The sequence below is a fragment of the Echiichthys vipera genome (assembly GCF_963691815.1).
Source record: "Echiichthys vipera genome assembly, chromosome: 6".
Classification (NCBI taxonomy): Eukaryota; Metazoa; Chordata; class Actinopteri; order Perciformes; family Trachinidae; genus Echiichthys; species Echiichthys vipera.
The window spans coordinates 5,344,235-5,364,774 of record NC_139831.1 but is presented as its reverse complement, the minus strand read 5'-3'; the positions used below and the strand labels follow the sequence as shown (position 1 = coordinate 5,364,774).

The 20,540-nt window shown below is 44.6% G+C and overlaps 1 protein-coding gene across 1 annotated transcript in view; it reads left to right on the top strand.

The window, feature by feature from the left end:
* Window positions 1–173: 173 nt before the first annotated feature.
* Window positions 174–20,540, top strand: part of afg2a (AFG2 AAA ATPase homolog A) — a gene marked incomplete at its 5' end in the record, with an annotated part of 119,395 nt that continues 99,028 nt past the window's right edge. The window contains 10 exons of the mRNA XM_083915651.1: window positions 174–348; window positions 1,224–1,348; window positions 1,572–1,729; window positions 3,189–3,247; window positions 3,838–4,467; window positions 4,927–5,056; window positions 5,305–5,361; window positions 5,603–5,726; window positions 9,006–9,107; window positions 9,323–9,476. Of these exons, the coding sequence (XP_083771777.1) occupies window positions 174–348; window positions 1,224–1,348; window positions 1,572–1,729; window positions 3,189–3,247; window positions 3,838–4,467; window positions 4,927–5,056; window positions 5,305–5,361; window positions 5,603–5,726; window positions 9,006–9,107; window positions 9,323–9,476 (1,714 nt within the window). The remainder of the gene's footprint in view (window positions 349–1,223; window positions 1,349–1,571; window positions 1,730–3,188; window positions 3,248–3,837; window positions 4,468–4,926; window positions 5,057–5,304; window positions 5,362–5,602; window positions 5,727–9,005; window positions 9,108–9,322; window positions 9,477–20,540) is intronic.

Sequence of the window (20,540 nt, the reverse complement as noted above, 5' to 3'; positions counted from 1 at the left end):
ACCTTTAGTTAACAATGCATTAAAGTCAAAACAGATATCGCCTGTCGTAAAATAAAAAATCGAGGCTTTACGGTAAAGAGAGGCGGGGCTAAACTTGAACCAGGAAGTTTACACCACCGCTCCGTGTTTACACATGTTTGGACGTTCACGTGGAGGATAGTGTCTCTATTAAAATGTCTTCAAAGAAAAACAAAAGCAAAGCGAAAAGAGCGAGTGAAGGAGACGGTTCAGTGTTACTGAAGGAGGGCTCCGGTGACTCCTCCGGTCTGCACACACCTGGACACGAAGGGGGAGGCTGCAGGAGCTCAAGCGTCAACGCGTTCACTGTCATCGACTTCATAGAGAAGGGTGAGAAGGGTGAGAAGGGTGAGACTCTGGGGGTAAAGCAGAAGTTTAACCTGCTCTGAGACAGGTGTTGCGTGTTTAAATGCTAATGGAGCAATGGGATGTGATGCTTTGATGCTGTCGGGTGCTGTTTTGGTTTTAACTGGACCAAAACAACAACAACAACAACAACACAGTACTCACACATAACATTTGACATGACTCAATAACTGGGCCAAAGTGGCTTTCATATATGAAGGTATTCATTCATACTTACAGGATTTTTTATTTATTTATTTGTTTATAATGTTAATGTTAGAATGTTAATGCACAGAAAGAGGACTGTAAATCTTCCCTTCACTGGGTAAGTATCTCCTGATGACCAGTTGGAAACAGAGGAATGATTACAGCGAATACAACCTGGTGTAAACTTGGACAATTGGGAACATTTCCTCTAAAGCTGAGACTCCAAGTTCAGCACAAACCTGAGCCGGTCTGCAAAATTAGCACCAACGACAGATCAAATATGTGGAAAACTTTATCAGAACAGTCGTTTTACCACTTTGAACTACTGTGATCTATCTGATCTGTAAAACTGGGAACACCTTTAGTGGTCAAAAAAACAAAAAAAAAGACATTTTGACATTAAAAGCTGAGATAAGATTATGAAATTAGATGCATCGCTGTAGTTTGACCCATGATGTAGTTAGACTGGATACAACCTGGAAGAGTTACATCATTAAAATGATTGTTATATTTTCAAATTAACTTAACTAAGCAACTTCTTCCAGATTTGATACCTGAGAACATTAACAATGTCTATCTACTATTAACTGAGTGTGAGACTTGTATTATTCATTATGCACAATACAATGCAAATTTTTGTTAATTTTCCTCAGCCGATGACAAAACACCAAAGAGCTGCAGATCGACTTTAGTCCAACTGAGCCTCAATTCAATGAAGTCAGCCAGTGTTTGCATCGGGAGACCTGTCCTGCTGACGGGTCCCACAGGACGACAGGAGGTGATGTCTCTTCTTCTCTTACCTTCCTTTAGTTGTGTTGCTGTCTTAAAGCTCCACTGACTTAACATATCAAATGAGTAGTGCTGTTTTGCATCACTGTCCTTTTTAATCTCTAGTTGATGACTGTTTACTGTTCTCAGGATGTCCCGCTCCTGACCTTTAGCAGCCTGTTAAAAAAATAACCTTTTTTAATGATCATCTGTGTGTCTCTTCTGTCTCACAGGTGTGTTTAGGTTGGCCGGTCGCTGCCTTTCCTGGTGGTAAAGTCGGTCTTCAGAAATGTGCTCAGAATAACCTCAAAGTGAAGTCCGGGGACGAGGTGCTGCTTCACCCGCTAACAGGTCCTGTGCTGCAGGCGGAGGAGGTGGTTCTCTCTAATAGGTAACCTTCATCTGGCTTTCACTGACCAAAGGAGTACACGTGACATATTAAATATATTCACACTATACTTCTTATGAAATGGTAAATGGACTTATATAGCGCCTTTCTAGTCTTCTGACTACTCAAGGCGCTTTCACAGTGTTTGTCACATTCACACTGATGGCAGTGGACATCTACCATCTAATCTAACCATTCACACCACATTTACACACCCATGCGCAGCACGGGGAGCAATTCGGGGTTCAGTGTCTTGCCCAAAGACACTTTGACATGTGGACCGGGTGAGGTGGGGATCGAACCGCCAATCGCTCGAATGGAGGACGACCCACTCTTTCACTGAGCCACACATAGTACATTAAAGGCACACTGAGCTAAATTCAATACCGTCTGATCCAACAGCACTGCGATAAATCCTGTTATAATGTTCAGTTTGTGTTCAGACAGTTTTACAGAGGTGTTGGCTCAACTTTATTTTGGCTGAAAAGTTTGGTGCCGCTGAATTGCATCGCGTTATTCAGAGCGCTGTGATATTTTCCCACCCCTTATTTTAATCAAAGTGGTTAGACTTAATGCATGCATCACATTCACGGCGTCATTTTGCTCAGAAATGTCATAAAAGGGCGCTATTCATTTTATCCATAGTTTTAAATCCCAATCAAATAGTTGGATGGAGTTCTGTAATAATTCTATTGTTATAATGTACAAGAGTATGAACACTCTTTCTATTGTAGTAAAGGTAAATGCTGCCATCTGCTGCTGACTCCTTGCAACTGCAGTTAACTATCAGTTTCCAATGATTAGTATCGTCTTAGAAGAAGAAGAATTACTTTATTAATCCCGCAACGGGAAATTAAATGTTTTCACGCTTTAATTATTATTTAGGTTAATCACGCACAGGCCCGAAGTACACACACATGCACAAACAGGACCTATATACATGCAATTAATGGAGAGATGTCAGAGCGATGGGGCTGCCAGTGCCCCCAAGCAGGGGTTCGGTGCCTTGCTCAACAGCACCTCCACACAGGGACTTGAACCAGCGACCCTACAGTTCCCAGCTAAGTCACCTATGGACTGAGCTACTGTCGCCTAGAATAAAAAATGTTCTCACTTGAAATCACTGACAGAGCAATACAAAAATACTGGATTATTCATTTAATCATTTAATACAATACGGTACACTGTGTTAGGTCTTGGTTCAATAGGTTCTATGCAATCATTTTAATATGTTTTCATAAACATTGAACCAGTCCGGCCCTTGGCTTGTAGCAAATTATTTTTTTTGGCCCTCTGATGTATTTGACTTTGACATCCCTGATCTAGATTTTATTTAGCCACATTTAGCATTTATTTGTAATGATGCTTCTTTAAACACATCTGTTTTTGTAATGTCGTTTTGATTTTATGTGAGGTTTCCCCCTACAGTAATGTGTCTCACATGCCTGTAATGTTCACTCAGGTCCAAAGACGACACACTGGAGACGGATGAGTTCAAGAGCTTCTTTCTGAGGTCTCTGGGTAAGTCCGTCACTTCTTGTTTATTTAGTGGCACGTCAGTATACAGCAACAGTTTAGTTACTGTAGAGAGAATCAGTTTTCAATGAATAACCCGCCTTGGTAATTCATAGAAAGGCACTATTTTCAGGCTCTTTAATCACTAAAATGAAATATGACACATAACAGTTGAGTTAACTGTTCGTTTTCTGACTGAACAGGAAAATACTGAGAAAAGTTTGAGTATGCAGCTTTTTTGATTAAAAAATAAGACTGAGACAATTAAAATGCATACTCATGTGCTCAATAATCTTTTAATAACATTAAGATTAATTTACAATTTAATTACAGTAATTTGAGTTTTCATATGAACTCTGTACTCTGTTGTTTTGGTTTGTACTGTGCTGCACATTAATGGTAAAGGTGAGATCCTGTTTTCTTCCTCCTTTTCCATTATTCATCATCCAGACACCTTGGACACCAGGACCTGTACATTGACCCCATTTGCCAAATAAAATTAAACCATTTCCTTGTTTTGATTGTTCAGTTTTAGTCCAGACTGCCATGTTTTTCTTTTGTGGAATAACCAAACTATTTCTTCTGTCTTGGGCCAGTTGGGAACATAATTTTGCCAGGAAACGTCATCCCTCTGACCTACTTCGGTCGGTCATGCAGTCTCCGGGTCGAGACCATAAGAGGGGAGGATGGAGTCTCCCTCCACAGACCAGCTGCTCCCCCAGGACCGGGCTGTGACACGGAGGATTCCTCAGTGATGAACTCTGTGCTGGACTCCACCTCAGTCGACCTCTCCCTGCAGCTCAGCTTGCTCACTGTGGATGACGGGACACCAAGCACCCCTGCGGCCAGCACCCCTCTCCGGCCAACCCACCTCCCGCCTATCTCCTCACTCCCTGCTCCTTACATCCTGTCCTACAACTCCCAGAATCCTCCTGCAGAGGCAGCGGAGGACGCTGTCAGTCCGGGGAGCTCACTGAGCACAGAGCAGGCAGAGAAAACCCCCACAGCTCCCCCTGGTGGTGCACTGAGTACTGACACCTTCTACTGCCTGTCCTGCTCCACTAAAGTCAGTTTCAGAGACAGCGCAGAGCAGGGGGATCCAGGCGCAGAAGCTGAAAGGTCAAAGGTCAAGTACAGCATGATCGGCGGGCTCAGCAGCCAGCTGGACGTCATCAGAGAGACCATTGAGCTTCCTCTGAAACACCCCGAGTTGTTCTCCAACTATGGTAGGTCAGGCAGCACCATGTTGTCCCACATACATGCATGAGACTCTAAAACAGCGTAAACATTACATTATTACATTACATATAGCTGACGCTTTTGTCCATAGCGACTTCCATTAAGTGCATTCAACAAAGGGTACAAACCAGAAAAGCAAGGTTTTAAGTCACTGTGGTAGCTTCAAATAAGCCGATCTATAGAGTGCTACATATGAGTGCTTTTTTTTTTCTTTTAATCATCTTCTTAGCCACGCTGCACTCGAAAGAGATGCCTTTTTCGCCTGCGTCTGAAGATGTGTAGATTTTCTGCCTTCCGAATGTCGATGGGGAGCTCGTTCCCCCATTTGGGAGCCAGGACAGCAAACAGTCGTGATTTAGTCAAGTGACTCTGTGGCAAGCAGATTTGCCGTAGACGGTAGACTTCCTTTAACCTAAATATCTAAATGCAGGCTGTTTTCTCCGCAGGGATCCCACCCCCCAGAGGAGTGCTTCTGTATGGGCCACCTGGCACAGGGAAGACTATGATTGGACGAGCCATAGCCAATGAGGTTGGAGCTCACATGACGGTGATCAACGGCCCAGAGATCGTGAGCAAGTACGGTCATACTGCTTGAACACATTGTATCACTTTTCTGTCTGCATAACAGTATTATATATGTTTATTTATTATTATTGTTATTATTATTAAACCTTTATTTAATCAGGTAAGTCCCGTTTAGATTTCAAAATCTCTTTTCCAGCGGAGCCCTGGCCAAGATAGCAGCAGCGCACACACAAACACATTACTCAACACATTATTGAATTCACTTCAATAAATCCATATGTTGTTTTGTGTCTTTGCAGATTCTATGGTGAAACCGAAGCGAGGCTGAGGCAGATATTCGCCGAAGCGTCTCAGAGGTAAACGTGGAAGTTAATCCAGCTCACTGTGCCCTTAAATTACCACCATCGTTACTATCCTTGTATGTTTTCTTGATATGCAAATCAATAAATGCTATTTGTTAAATTGTGTACACCAATAATAAGTACAATTGTAAAACGTTGTGTCGTCATGGATTTAGGTTCTTTCATCATTGTCATTTAACAAACATCATGTAGAGTGTCGGTGTGTTACATTTCTGACATGCCGCCTGATTTACAGAAAACCTGCGATCATCTTCATCGATGAGCTGGATGCTTTGTGTCCAAAGCGAGAGGGCGCGCAGAATGAGGTGGAGAAACGAGTTGTTGCTTCTCTTCTGACTCTGATGGACGGGATTGGATCAGTAAGTTCTTACCCTTCGACCATAATACACCCTAACAGCTGATGATTATCAGGCCAAAATAAAAGTCTCTTCATTTGAATTGCGCTTTCCTTAGAACTTGTAGTTGACCCTTATTTCAAATGGCACTGGTTCGAATCCTGGCCGGGATCCTTCTGTGTGGAGTTTGCATGTTCTCCCCGTGTCTGCGTGGGTTTTCTCAGGGTTCTCCGGCTTCCTCCCACAGTCCAAAGATGTGTTAGGTTAATTGATTAAACTAAATTGCCCGCAGGTGTGAATGTGAGTGTGGATGGTTGTCTGTCTGTGCCCTGTGATAGACTGGCATCCTGTCCAGGGTGTACCCCGCCTCATGCCCGATGTCAGCTGGGATCGGCTCCAGCCCCCACCACGATACTGTTTGCCCATGGTGTCTGATACCGACGCACAAGGCACACACATGCACTAAGGGCGACTCACACTGTCTGCCCGTACCGTGCCCCGTGCTTTAGGGTACTTGTCCCCCCCTCCTTCTCCCCCCGCGGCCCAGGCCCGTTTGTACTCCCACTACCTGGGCCTCGGCGGAATGCTTCTTGCTGCCTATACGTCATCACGCCGTAACACGTCACACACGTTGATTGACATCATCGCGATGCGTCGCTTTGTTTACAAAAGTGCGCGGTCTTTTGGCCACATAATGGAAAGCAGCACAGAAAACACAGTAACGTTTTTGGCTTTGTGGTTGTGCTGCGTCACGACCCCGTTTAGTCAACATTGCAAGGTCCGTCCTTCATCGGGCACCATTGTATCACGCCTAGCGAGGTATGATGGTGCCCGTTGCACCTTGATGGTAGCCGTGAAACATGCTTGGGCACAGTACGGATGGACAGTGTGAGGGCGCCTTAACAAGCACGGGTGGCCGGACCGGCTATTGCAACAGAGAATACAACACACATGGAGAGAGAGTGACTTCATTCTTTGCTCAGGATGGCGTTACTCCACTATACCTTTGCATAGCAGATAACTGTTTGTCGCTTTATTCACCTTCAATCATCTTGGGTTGAGCTAAACAAACAGTGCCCTTGCAAATAAGATAGCAGAGTTTATCCCAGCACTGTACATCCAGTAAGCAGATGACTCCATCTAAACCTGCCCCTCCTCTGGTCTGGTTAAAATTAGATTTAAAAAGAGCCGCAGTTTCTTTAAAATGTAATGTTCGGTGGAACTAACTGTCCGAAACTCAGAGATTCGGTTTACTTAAAGAAAAAAGACAAAGACTAGAAAATATTCACTGTTGGAATAAATCCACTGGATTTTTTTGCCACTCTAGCTTTGAAACGTCTAAAATGATTAATTCATTAAATTCAAAATTCTGTCAGCTAATTGTTTCAGCTGTAGTTTAAAGTTATACACTGGGGGATAAAAGCCTCTTCTTCTGGTGTCCGTTTTTCATTACTGGCCAGCCCTTGCAGCTTGAAATGGTCTTCTCCTTATTCCATCAACCTTCATGATTCAAATGAAGTCTGCTTTCCTTCGATTAGCGCTTGTTCAGCATACACATGACTTGAGAGTATTGCTTTTTGCGGCAGAACGAGGCTCTGTCTGTCAGGAAATGTCCTCAGTGGAAATGCAGACTGTCGTGCAGAAACCACCTCTGCATGCTGGACGCCCTTCAGACACCATGGGTTGGGTCTCGGGGGTGTTGTTTGTCCTCTGAGCGTTTTGTCAGTGCATGATGAGAAAAAGATGATTACACACACACACACACACACACACACACACACACACACACACACACACACACACACACACACACACACACTCTTTCTGCCTGGGAAACAAATCACCTGAGGTTGCCATGACCTGACAATTTGGCATAACTTTATCAGCAAAGTACATCTCCATGAGCCCAGGCAGATCGCTGATATTACACAGATACACCTACGCCCTGGCTGCTCCCCGCTCATGTCTGTTGTCCACACCAGGTGATGCAAAGTCATCAGCACTGATTGGTTCGTGAAATGTGGAAAAAGCACTTCCTGCACAGCATATATTTGCTTTGTAATTGCGCTTCGATTCTCCCTGTGGTGTTGAAAGGTAGAAAAAAAAAATCATCCTGCATGCAGACCGCCCCAAGAAACACAGAAGTGACTGTTCAGACTGGGGTCAAATATTCTCTGCATATGAAATCAACACGAGTCACAGAAGCATGGTCATGAAGTTAAAGTGAAATTTCTGCGTAAAATCATCCCAGGGTCTTTTTCAGCAAAGGCACTCATCAAATAAGCCATTGAGACAATTTATTTGATGTAACAACTATTAACGGAGAAATCCGGGAGAGATGCAAACAGCTGAATTTGGCTAACACTGATTAGGGCAGAATTGTGAAGGCATTAAAACGTCTTTTTTAACCACTGACACTGCTCAAAATAACACCAAACCTCTGCAGTAGCATGAGAAGAGCCCCTACACATTAACTGAAGCACCAATGGGCTCCTTTCCTTTGGATTGCCTTTGATAATCAACTTGAAAGGACTTTACTTTGTTAGGAGCTGGTACCGAGGCCAGTAGGTAAGTCTTTAAAAACACTCTTTTGATAAACTCCAGGTTCACTAACTACGTTGTTGGTGTTTTGGTTAATGTGTAAGGACTCTGATCATGCTACTGCAGAGGTTTGGTTTTATCATGAGCAGTATAAGTGGTTAAAAAAGCCACTTCAATGCCTTCACCGTCATGCCCCGAGCTAATCACTGTTAGCCACATCCGGTTCCCGGATATCCGCATCAAAAAAATTGTCTCGATGGCTCATTTGATGAGTGCATTTCCTGAAAAAGACCCCAGGATGATTTAACACTGGAATTTCACTTTAAATAACGGGCCGTTGGCTCCTTAAATGCCGATGTTAATGACTCAAACAACAATTTGCATGAATCGTAGCCAACACAGCAGATTTTTACAAAGCAGCTTCATTTGTGAGTCAACAAACGCACCTCAACTTCGATCATTTTCACTGAAAAATAACACTTGGAACTTTGCTGTGGTGCCTGGAGCAACAGAGACACCACGGAAATATTGACTTGCATGTTGATGTCTTTCTTGAAAATGTATACATTTATGGGCGTCCTGGTGTGCCAGGGGGTTAAGACACATACCATATAAGTGCAACATGCCCGTTATGAGTGTTTCCTATGTCACTGTCTGATCAGACAACAAGTGACGTTGTTGAAGGAAAACCCAGCCTGACATGATATGAAACTATGATTTCTAGGACAGGACTGATCTCTGCCCTGTTTTCTGTCCTTCCAGGAGGGTCACTCAGGTCAGTTGTTGGTTTTGGGCGCCACCAACCGACCCCACGCCCTCGACCCCGCCCTGCGCCGACCAGGGCGTTTTGACAAGGAACTGGAGGTGCGTACTCCCAAACACTGTAGTGGCAGTGGATGGTAAAAAGACCTGTGTTAGATACGTTTCCAACCATCCGACACTTTTATTAGTTCTTCAAATGTCAACATCTGAGCGCATTAATTACGTGATCTCACTGCTAAAAGTGAAAATAGTTCCTCAAAGAGCTCAAAGTACTTTCTGCTCTACAACTTATTGCTGTGTTGATTTTGTGATGGCAGGTGGGCGTTCCTAGTGCTGCGGAGCGTGCAGATATTTTGCAGAAGCAGCTGAGTTTCGTACCATGCAGCGCCACCGCCGAGGAGGTGACGAAGCTGGCCGACGGCGCTCATGGATACGTAGGAGCGGACCTCGCTGCCGTTTGCAAAGAAGCAGGTAAGTAAACACTGTCCTACTGTGATGCTGAATAACAAAATCCTTCCCTAGTTGTGGGCACCTCATTCAAAATGGTTTGGGTGCCATGTGCAGTGAATGAAGTCTGCAGTGTCTTTCACACATCTTCGCCTTCTCTTCTTTCTCTATTCTCTTCTGGGCCTCCTGAGGTATAAATGTCCCAGTAAGCAAGACATAGTGTTCCCAGAAATGCAGCTATAGATGGTGACAAAGTCATAAATCGATACCATAAAAAAGCCACTGAAACCAAGAACATCCACAGCTACTCAGACCAGTCGTGCTGTTCTTTGCATTAATTTTCTCTTCCCGAAACCAACATCATTTAGGAAACCAAAGCAAAGTCATTTTTCAGCAGTTCGGTTTGTCTCGTGGGCTCAGGCATCCAACCAACAAGCCGATAGCGTATGAACAACACTTTGTTATTGAGCTTTAGGTATATTTGACTCCACCTCTGTTCCCCCAAAACCACAATTCCTAGTGACTTATTACTTCCTTAATTAGTTTGTAGCATTTTTTTTGGTTGTTTGTCTGACATGCCTGCAGCCCATTCGAGCACAGAGGGTCGACCATCCTTTTGATATTTGCCAAAGAGGAAGTCGTGAGTTTCTGTGGTATTTGGATCCCAGTGAGAGAAACCACTGAAACCACCACTTGTTGTGAAATTCCTTTGCCCCCCCCTCACCCTGAATGCCACAAGCTGATCCACCTCACATCCTGAGGACAAGCACATTGGCTGATATAAAGTATGTGTGTATCTGGATGTGCTTGATTGTGGGGTTGTGTGGGATTGTACGTGCACATGCACATTTGTTTTTCTGTGTGTGTGACCCCCATTACGCCTCCTGGGTGGTCTCAGCGCCTGGGGTATGTGGCATATTGCATTTCCAGCTGAGGAGGGAGCCGGGGCTGCTGTGCGGAAGCACTCTGGCGAAGAGCGTGATTTAGTGTCCGCAAAGGGCCAGACGTGACTGGCAGTGTTTTCTGAGAAACCTCCTCGCGCCCCGGAGGGAGACAACAACCTCCCCAACCCCGGTGGACTCTGCTCACTTCCCTCAAAGCCTCTAAACCTAAATCACTAAACAAACACAGGCCCTCGCGAGTGCGCCACAATAGAACCAACAGATCCGGAGTGCATTTAATGCTTTCATTCTTTATTTCTGTCTGTCGGCTCATTCAATCTGGTAATCTGGGTTTCCGTTAGCGGGTAACTGCCAGTTTTTGACAAAGAAAATGTATTAAGTCTGACATATTTAAATCTCTCGTCATAATGTCAAATGAAAATAATTCCCCTCAAGCTGCATGCTTCACTGCTGCAAATTTTATTGGAGAACATCCCTGTAGCGAACAGAAATGGTAGGATTTGACCGGCTCGGAGCCTGCAGCACCCGTCCTGGACCTCGCTGTTTTCCAGGGCCACAGCGCGTGGAGCTCCCTGCAGGTGGGTCCCCCGTGAGTCCGCTGCAGCTTTCATGTATTTTAATGTGCATGAAAGCAATCTTAATAACAAACCTCGAGGACAGCTTACCTGGCAGGTGGTCCTGAAACACGGACCTCATTTCCTCTCCATGCTTTATGGGTGTGACTTTTTTCCATTTCAAAAATAATATAAGCAAGTAGCCTACTTTTCAACACAAAATATTCTAAATATTCACGCCTTGATGGTGTTATCATCAGTTGTTTTTCTCAATAAACACTGTTAACTGTAAGAGTTGTGTCAAATCCATTAGAGGTTCCATTGAAGTCTGGTTTTATGCAAATGATAAACATGTATCCAGCAAATTTAGCCAGCAGTTCTGACATTTACCCGTTTATCTCAGCTACTTAGCCAACTATCTACACACACACACACACACGCACACACACACACACACACACACACACACACACACACACACACACACACACACATACCCTCATATCTGTTTTTTCCTTCTTTGGTTGCATTGAAAGGAACAAAAGCTGAGTATAGGAACTGCAGTTGTTTCCTTCTGCTGCTCAGGTAACAATGAGCTGCTGGGGGAACGTACGCTCCGACGCACCGCTTCCTGAAAAATAAAACCGAATAGGACGATATTGCAACGGCTGCGACACGCTCGGGTCACGCACAAGATCCCCACCTTGCACAGCTGCAGATGCACACACGCACACACGCACACACACACACACACACACACACACACACACACACACACACACACACACACACACACACACACACACACACACACACACACACACACACACACACACACACACACACACAAGAAGCACGTGGTGGTGGCGGCGGGGGTTTCACATCCTGCCTTTAGCACAATACCAACCTGCTTATAGATCGCAGTAAGACTATTGAAACCAATTATTCATCTCTGGAGAAAGGCAGAGGGAAGGATGACAAGGCCAAGTGGCTTATTTTTCCGTTTGTGCATTTTTCTGTGTGCATGTTTGTGTGCGCACGAGAATGGATGGAAATCTTGATGTCATTCGGGAAGTTTTTGTTTGTCCAGGCCGAGTTGCACCGAGCCTCAGAAACAACTTCTTGACGACAGATGTGTTGCGTAATCAGCACTTAATTACAGCTGATCACGGAGCGGCCAGTTTTCGAAATGTAATGCGATGCACACTCATACCACATCTATTAAAGTCTGTATCACTCAGGTCACCTCAAATCCCCTTTAAGCCTCCACTGAGCACACGAATGATTGAGAAAATCTGCACTTTACATCATGTGCACTGACCAAGGGAACTCAGGTTGAACGCCGTGATCCTTTAATGAAAGGTAGGATTTTTAAAGCCGGAGAGAAGGAAATAGGAATGTGTGTCAGTATTAAGAAAGGACCATCATGTTTACGCGCTCTTTTTTCTGAGCTGAATAAACAAAAATGACACATTTTGGATGAAGGTCTGATTGAAACGAAAAAGGTCCAAGATGGGTGACAAATAAAAAGGAAAACCAACATTAATTAACTTTGTGTTTTGATGCTAGTGGTGGGGGGTGTTGTCATGAAGCCACAAAATGTCCCACAAGTGTTCAACTGGGTTGGGTCTGAACCATTAAGTGTCCTCCGCTTGCCCTGTATGTATCATCTGCATTAGTTTTATTTCTCCACTCATTTATTCAGGTTATCCACTTATGAATCAGTTGGCGTTAATATGCTGTTTGCTGCAGACCTGATGAACTGCAAGACACCCTGTATCCGGAGTGTTAGGATCCATATGTAGCACAACAAGCCACAGCTGCTGCCCGTCCGTATCCCAAAGTAACGTTAGCCGATGAACAGTGGTGTGCACAGACTATTCGAAGGGCTGGGGCAAAAAGGAAGGAAAAAAAAGGCCACGTGTAGAGCGTCCTCGCCACTGAAGAGGGCACTTTAGCACACATTTTGGCGCCCAAGAGGGCACTTTAGCACTCGTTTGGCTCCCAAGAGGGCACTTTAGCACACGTTTTGGCGCCCAAGAGGGCACTTTAGCACACATTTTGGCTCCCAAGATGGCACTTTAGCACACGCTTTTGCTGCAATGAGGGCAGTTTAGCACACTTTTTGGCTCCCATGAGGGCACTTCAGCACCGTTTTGGTGCCCAGGGGGCACTTTAGCACACGTTTTTCAACAATTGGGCCACAAGGCACATCACATTTTATTGCCTCTATTCGCAAACACTCAAGTTTCACACTGCTGTCTTTCTGCAAAAAAAAAGTCACCTTGCAAGGTTTCAGTATGACTATCTTTCTATAATGGAGTCAGACACATAAAAACAATCTGAGCCTGCCAGTGACACAAACACACTTTTAGTACATTAGTACATTAGTACATTACGGCTGCAGCGCTCTCGCTCAATACTGGACTGTTCCCATCAGGGGAAATAGGGTCCAGGTTGAAAAATACTGAAATTCCCCATTTAAGTACAAGCCGAATAACAGCACAAATATCTCAAAACTCAATTGCAAAGTGCATAATTCCATTCCATCATTGCTTCACTGCTGCAGGAGGAAAAGTTAGACCCCAAACAGCTGAACTGCACTGACCTTAAATGAGGACCTCTAGTGGGCAAATGTAATATTGCTTGCATGGGAGTTAAACAGCCAAGCTCACCTGCATGCAGTGAATATGAAAGCCTGGAGGGCAGATACACCCATCTGACACACAGGGAAATTGACCAAAGCCACTCATGGGCCATTCAGCTCTACTATAGAGAGATTTTTTCATTATTATTATTCTTCTAACTTTTGAATCAGTAACCTTTGTCAGAATTTTACAAGTGAACTCCTCAAGCTTCACTCAACAATCAAACGACCTGTCTCTGTAAGCCTCTTTGCAGTTGTCGGATGATGTCCTCCTATCAGACTTACTCTGCGTGAGTCTGATAGGAGGTGGACATGGCTTTCATCATGGCTTCTTGCAGCTCGACAGATTTATGTACACAATTAAGATGATCCGCTGGACTGTGTTAGTCACAGCAGAAAAATGTACAGCCTGCATGCCAGCAACTCTATTTATAAACCTTCCTGACAGCGTTCCTGTTGAATATGATGTAGCTCCTCGTCACGTCACTCTGACCGGGCTTTATGTCAGACGTGTCAGCACGCACGCTGTAACTGGACAGGCTGGCACAGATAGTCATGTTTTATTGTTTATTAAGTGCAGAATGTCTGATTCACGTCGTTGAAGTTCTGTTGCCTTTCAGTTATTAGAAGGTGCGGAGTGCGGGTCGGCTCATGATTATTTGGTCGACCAGTGCTTTGGTCGATCAGATTAAAACAACCAACATCGGTATAAGAGCTGATTGGTCAACAATTTGGGGGCAGCCCTACATTGAACCTGTGTGCTTTATATCTTTAAACAACATCTTTACAATAAACCAGACTGTCTGGAATCAGGGAAATCTTGGCACCATAATATAGCAGTGTAACAAGAAAGAGACACATTTCACATTTTAACCAACTCTAAAAAGAAAAGGCCCATTAAAATCACTCTTTAGTTGAACTGACCGCAGCTCATGGTCACACTGAGGCCCCAAACTGCAACAAAGGGTCTTAAATAGTAAACACTTCCTTGTCCTATAGGGGCCAAAAGTCAAAAAGGATAGCATCCATTCTGTAAGAGTTACAGATTCAGATCCCTTTAGAACATCTTAGACTGCTGGCTGTTGCAGAATCTATTGTGTAGACTGTATAAAGAAGTGTAGAAGAAGTAGGCGATGTGCTGATTCAAACGATAAAGAGACAGCCAACACAAGGTGTTGAATAGATCTCCTCTGATATAACAACTCGGGCCCTGATTTCTTCTGAGCTCACTTTCTCAAACGTTGCATTGACCCTGTTCCCAGCTCAGCACAGATTACACAAAGCAGCTCTTCATAATGAATGCCTCTAGGTGTTTTTGTGTGGTATTGGTAAGCTATCATGTGGTCTCGTGGAGCCTCGCAGACTCTGGGCGTCTCTCTGTCGTCCCGTTGGCGTTCAACTGATCCCGGTGCTAGCAGATGACTCATTTCCACAGTCTAAACAGTGCAAATTGTGTGTGTGAGGGCGCGCGTTTGTTTTCGAGTGCGTACGCGCGTGCATGCTTGTTTGGTTTGTGCCACATCCGGACCCACTGTTTACAAGCCTCTCTAAACAGGGGAAGCCCACTGAAACAAAAAGGGCCAGTAAAATTAATTACGTGGAATAATAAACAGACAACTCTGCACTTTGTCCGCTGAAAGCTTTTTGGTTTGACGGCAAAGATCAGGCTCACTATTTAACATCCGTTTATCGAACTTATAGTAAACGGACTGAATGATTTACTTGGTAATTGACTAACGCTCTTCAGTCCTCTGAAGCTAAATACTTACCGCACTGAGTCGTTATGAGGAAGAAGAAAAAAGTGGCGGCGAGTATGAGTTTAGTTTTGTGTGTTTGTCATAAATTCTGCAGTAGGAGACCATATGGGCCAAACACTGCTGAATGCTCGCTGATGTTTACAGCGGCAGCCTTGCCTTATAAAGCGCTTTTCCCAACTCGTCTGTCCTTTTAAAGACACTTCAGGAATTTCAGTACAGGTCACATAAATATCAGTCAGATCAGCATGCGAAGTTTATTTGAGGCCTCTGTTTATAAAATCCGGAAATGTGCTGCTTGTACTCCTTAACCCCGGCACTTACCTTTACCCGGTGACAGCTGTGTGAGTGTGTGTCTGTAGCATGTGCTTTATTTGTGTGTGCACATGTGTGTGTACGCCTGCACGTGTTGTCCGCGTGTTTGGAGTGTGTGTGTGCATGTCTATTTGTCTTTGTCATCTGTGTGTGTGCTTGTGTGCGTGTGCACTCTTAAGAGCATATTATTGCGGTGTTTCAGCTCCGGGAACAGATGTTGGGTATTGTAAATACAGGTGCAAAGAGTGTTCCGGAAGCCCCGGCGAGTAATGAAAACCTTCCTGCGGTTTTTGTAATGGTGTAATGCCCAAAGTATTTCGCAATTCATCTGAGGACAACGTCGCAGGAGAGCTTGCGGCCTGAGCTCGTGTGTGTCCGATGCAGCGCTCCACACAGTCCTGATTCGTCCCTGTTGAAATGTGGAATCCACTGTTGAAGGCCAGATGGACTTTTCTTTTGACACACCTTCCTGGACTCTGTGGGTGATGATCAGCTGTCTCTGACAATGGAGCTCTGTGAGGTTTTTGCCTTTTGAAGTCTTCTACTGGAACTTAACCTCTGTGGATTCCTACCTCACCTTTTTTTTCTTCTTCCTCCCTGGAAGTTGAGGGCAAGTCTCAGACGTTTCACTGAGTTAACTTGCAGTTAAAGGAATACAAACTGTTTTTTTCTCCTATCCCAAATGGTGAACTTGTGCAGCCAGGCTTTTCTCCAGTGCCGACACAGCGTGGTGGACACACAGTAGATGTGACAGTGCAGGGCTAGTCCCTATGTGCTATTGTCAGAAGTTCAAGTATCTTTTCGTATAATGTTTTGTATTCAGCAGTTTGATTCCTTAATAGAGGGGGCCATTTTGGTACCGGGGTCAGGGAAGGTGACCCCTGAAGAGAAGGCCTTGATTTTTGGTGAAGGTCTGTTTTGGACCCGCATAATTGAGACCATCCCTGTTGAAAAACCACAAATAACCGTTCTCCTCTCTTCCTTCTGGCTGGCTTCAACTCTGAAATAAGTTTTCCCCCCTCTGTTCCATACCTAGCTCAGGCCATGGTGTGATGTTTTGCAAATGTGCATTCTTGTACATTTAGGGGGCCCCTTCTTTCTCTCAATTCCCACTAGATCTCTGGCAAATTTGAAGCATTCTGGAAAGAAGGAGAGCAACAAAAAAAAAGTAGAAGAAAATGAGTCCACATAAGGTTCAGATTAAATTATGTTGTGTTGCCTCTTTTTTTTCTTTTTTTTTTCCTCCTCCCTTCCCATCGGATGTTTTCATAACTAAACCAAATGTGTGCTCGGAGTCAGCCAAGAGCAGTCAGGAGAGAGAGAATCCCTAAAGCAAAACGTTAAAGTCACATCATTGAATCAAGTTTCCGCTGCCCTCCGGGCGTCCAGGCTGCACTCAGAGCTCTGCGGCTTATGAACCCCATTTCCCCTTCTGGTCGGGCTGTTTCTCTGCGAGGCTTTTCATTACTGCTGGAAAAGTGCTACATTCACTCCAGACAGTTTTAGATGATTCTCGGTGAAACATTTATTTATCATTTGGCAGCTGCGTTTTTCAGTCCCCAGTGCTTGTGTGCAGCCGTACCTTTTGACTAGACTCTTTAAACTAGCTGTCAGTCTGCGCTCACTGCTGTAAATGATCATCTAGCTTTAGCCGATGTACCGAGGATTGAAATCTAGCAATAAAACCTTTCCAGAAATGTAAAATCTGCAACAAAATGTTTTATAGTTTTGTTTTTTTCCTCTAATAAAGCATCATAACTCAACCCTGCGAAAGACCAGAGTCTTATTGAACTGCATGTGTCTTTGTGGATGTTTCCAATTGTAAAAAGGAGTAATTATGTATACAAGCATAATAATGGCGAACATGAAGGTTTATCCCCCTTGTGGGTCTTCTTCACCATCAGAACACAGCTGTTTTTTTCAGGTTTTCTCCCCTGATCCTGAACAGGAGGCTAAGGCCCTCCACCTTCACAGGGCAGGCAGCTGATGGTTTGGGGTTAGTGCATGTGGTGTTGTGGCTGCTGCTCCTCATCTCCCTCCTCGCCCCAGCTTCCTTCCACATCCTGTCTTGTCTTGCCATGTCCCCCACCACTCAGTCCAGATGTTTTTGTGCAGCTTAAGCAGCGCCGGTCTGAAGCTTTAACCCAGATGAAGGGCTGATGCAGCAGCCAGGTGGAATGATGGGATGTTTAGACCTCTGGGGATCAAGAGTGAGAAGGAGGGTAGGTGGAATGGGATAGAGAATGAAAGAGCTAGAATAAGACATCATGCACCAGTGGGCCCGGGACTGGGGAACACATTGACCTCAGCTCGGCGTGCTCGCCAAAGACAGACCTGCTTGCATTAATTGCGTTTCTCCTTCTCTTCTTCTTCTGCTGTCCGTCTGTCTGTCCCACGCCTAGCCGAACGGTTCCTGGAAAATATAAACAGGATGCAGTCTTTTCTGATCGTAAATCCCCTCTGGCCCTCAGCCCTGGACCACGTCCGTTCCCCTCCAGCCCTCGCCACCCCACCACCCCCCCTCCACACACACACACACACACTTAAGCTCAGAAGAGGAAGCCAAATGTTTGTGTGTGTGCGTCTTTGCGATGTGTGCACATGTGCATCGAAATTGGTTGTGTGTCTGACACACAGGTTGGAAACGTGGTTGTGGGCTGGTTTTGTAACTTCTAATCATTGCCCCATTTACCATGTAATTGACTCAGAAAAGACCTGTCCTCCCACCTGGAGGGGTTAAATCTGCACAGCTGGATGCAAGCTGATGAACACATGCCGTTTTACTGTATCGTCGTGGCTCTACTTATTTTGCCATTTCACACATTCTTCTCTGCCTATTTATTAATAATTTCATACTATATTGCATCAAACACACCCTGTTTTTCTTTATAGTGAATTAGAGGATATTAAGAACAGAAAAAGACCAAAAAGATTCCCTGAGCACTTGACTGATTATCTAAGGGCGCACTCACACTGTCCATCCGTACCGTGCCCCAACAGGTTTTACGGGTAAAGTCTAGTTAGTTTGACCAGTGTGAGTGCAACCATACCGCTCCTAGCTGCTGCACGCTTGCCGGCCACGGACCGTTTGGGAGAGGTGGGCTTTTGTAAAGCACGTTTGCACATGTACGAGCACGAGCGGGCGAGGTCTATGGAAAGATTTGTAAACAAAGCGACGCGTCGTGATGACGTCAATCAATGCGTGTGACGTGTTATGCCGTGATGACGTATAGGCAAACCGGAAGCATTCGCGTGAGGCCCAGGCAGTGTGAGTACAAAAGGGCCTGTCCCGCAGGGGGAGAGGGAGGGGGGGGGGACAAGTATCCTAAAGCACAGGGATGGTACGGATGGACAGTGTGAGTGCGCCCAAAGTGAACTTACAAATGTCTGCGCGCTGTTGCAGCACCAGCATATCAGACTTTTGCTACGGTTTTGTCTTTTTGAGGAATGCCTCAAACTCTACTTGAACAAAACCTCAATCTGAAATAAGATCCTATGCTGAGCACAAGCTGCAGAAAAAAGAACCTTAATCAATCTTCCTTTTTCTCTCTGACTGAGAGAACAACTCAAGTGGTTGTTAAAACAGTGGTCCTGAAAGACTGAAGAAAGTAAGTTTAGAGCTTACCTAGCTTTCTTTGAGCAAGGCACTTGACCAAAACTGGTGGTGTCCAATAATATAAGACCAAGATGTTTTCCCGGGCAGATCCCCGGTGACAGGGTGAACTGTAGCCAAAACAAGTTGGGAACTCAGAGGAGTAGGAATAGGAATCGAGAACTGGTTCTACAATCGTTTGCCTCCGAGCTCATCAATTCCTTTTATGGCGAACGGACGAAGAAAACTTAAATGAAAACTAGATTTGTTCCGATTCCTATACCAGTATCAGAAATGCCTCCAATACTGCTGAAAAAGCTGGCATCGGTATCAGCGAGTACTGAAGTCCAGGCACCGATTTGATACCCAGTATTTATTTGAAATAGAAATCTATTTACTGGTTAGCTCCGTTAACTCTGACACGGCTCTTCTTAATCTTTAATTAATCCGTTTAATAATTCTTAGTAGTTCTTGTTAATAAGGTTTCCTATTTTTATTTAGCTAAGTTGCTGTTGCACTACGGTTGTATACTGTTTGGCTGGCTTCCATTTGCTTTGTTCATTCATGTTGTAGTACGACCTTTTTCTTATTTTTTCACACACTGGTATCAGTACTCGGTATCAGCCGATACCCACGGCACGAGTACCAGAATCTGTTTGTGGAGGAAAAAAAATGGTATCGGAAAATCTCTAATGAAAACTAATGCCGTATAAATATTTTCTCATTTCATCTACACTCAGCGTTCAGACCTGGAGATAATGAAACACCTTTGGCCCTGATGTTTTCTTACACACAGAAACACACAGAAAATTGACCTGGAATCAATAAAGAATGAGTCTGAGCGATACTGGCATCGGTATCTATGAAATCGTATTAATTCCCCTCTCTACAGAGGAGCTGCTGGTTTTCTTTTAATGCTATCCTACGGATGTCCCTCAATTTTGAAACTCAGAATCTATGGATACCCATGATCCTAACCTAACAACAATTGCTATGGAGAAGAAACCAGTTGAGCCTATCAGAGCTGCAGCAAATGCAGAACGCTTTGTAACTGAGAACACAGCACTTGCGGAATTCATCTAATATTTACCCAGAAAACAAAAGTCAACTTATTAAAACAATCAATCATTAAAACAATCAAAAGTTTCCACAGAGAAACTTTGACCTGACCTTTAGCTTCAGCTCGCCGTTGGTGTTGCATTCATTCATTCATTCATTCATCTTCAACCTCTTGTCTCTGTCGGGGTCGCGGGGGGCTGGAGCCGATCCCAGCTGACATCGGGCGTGAGGCGGGGTCCACCCTGGACAGGATGTCAGTCTATCG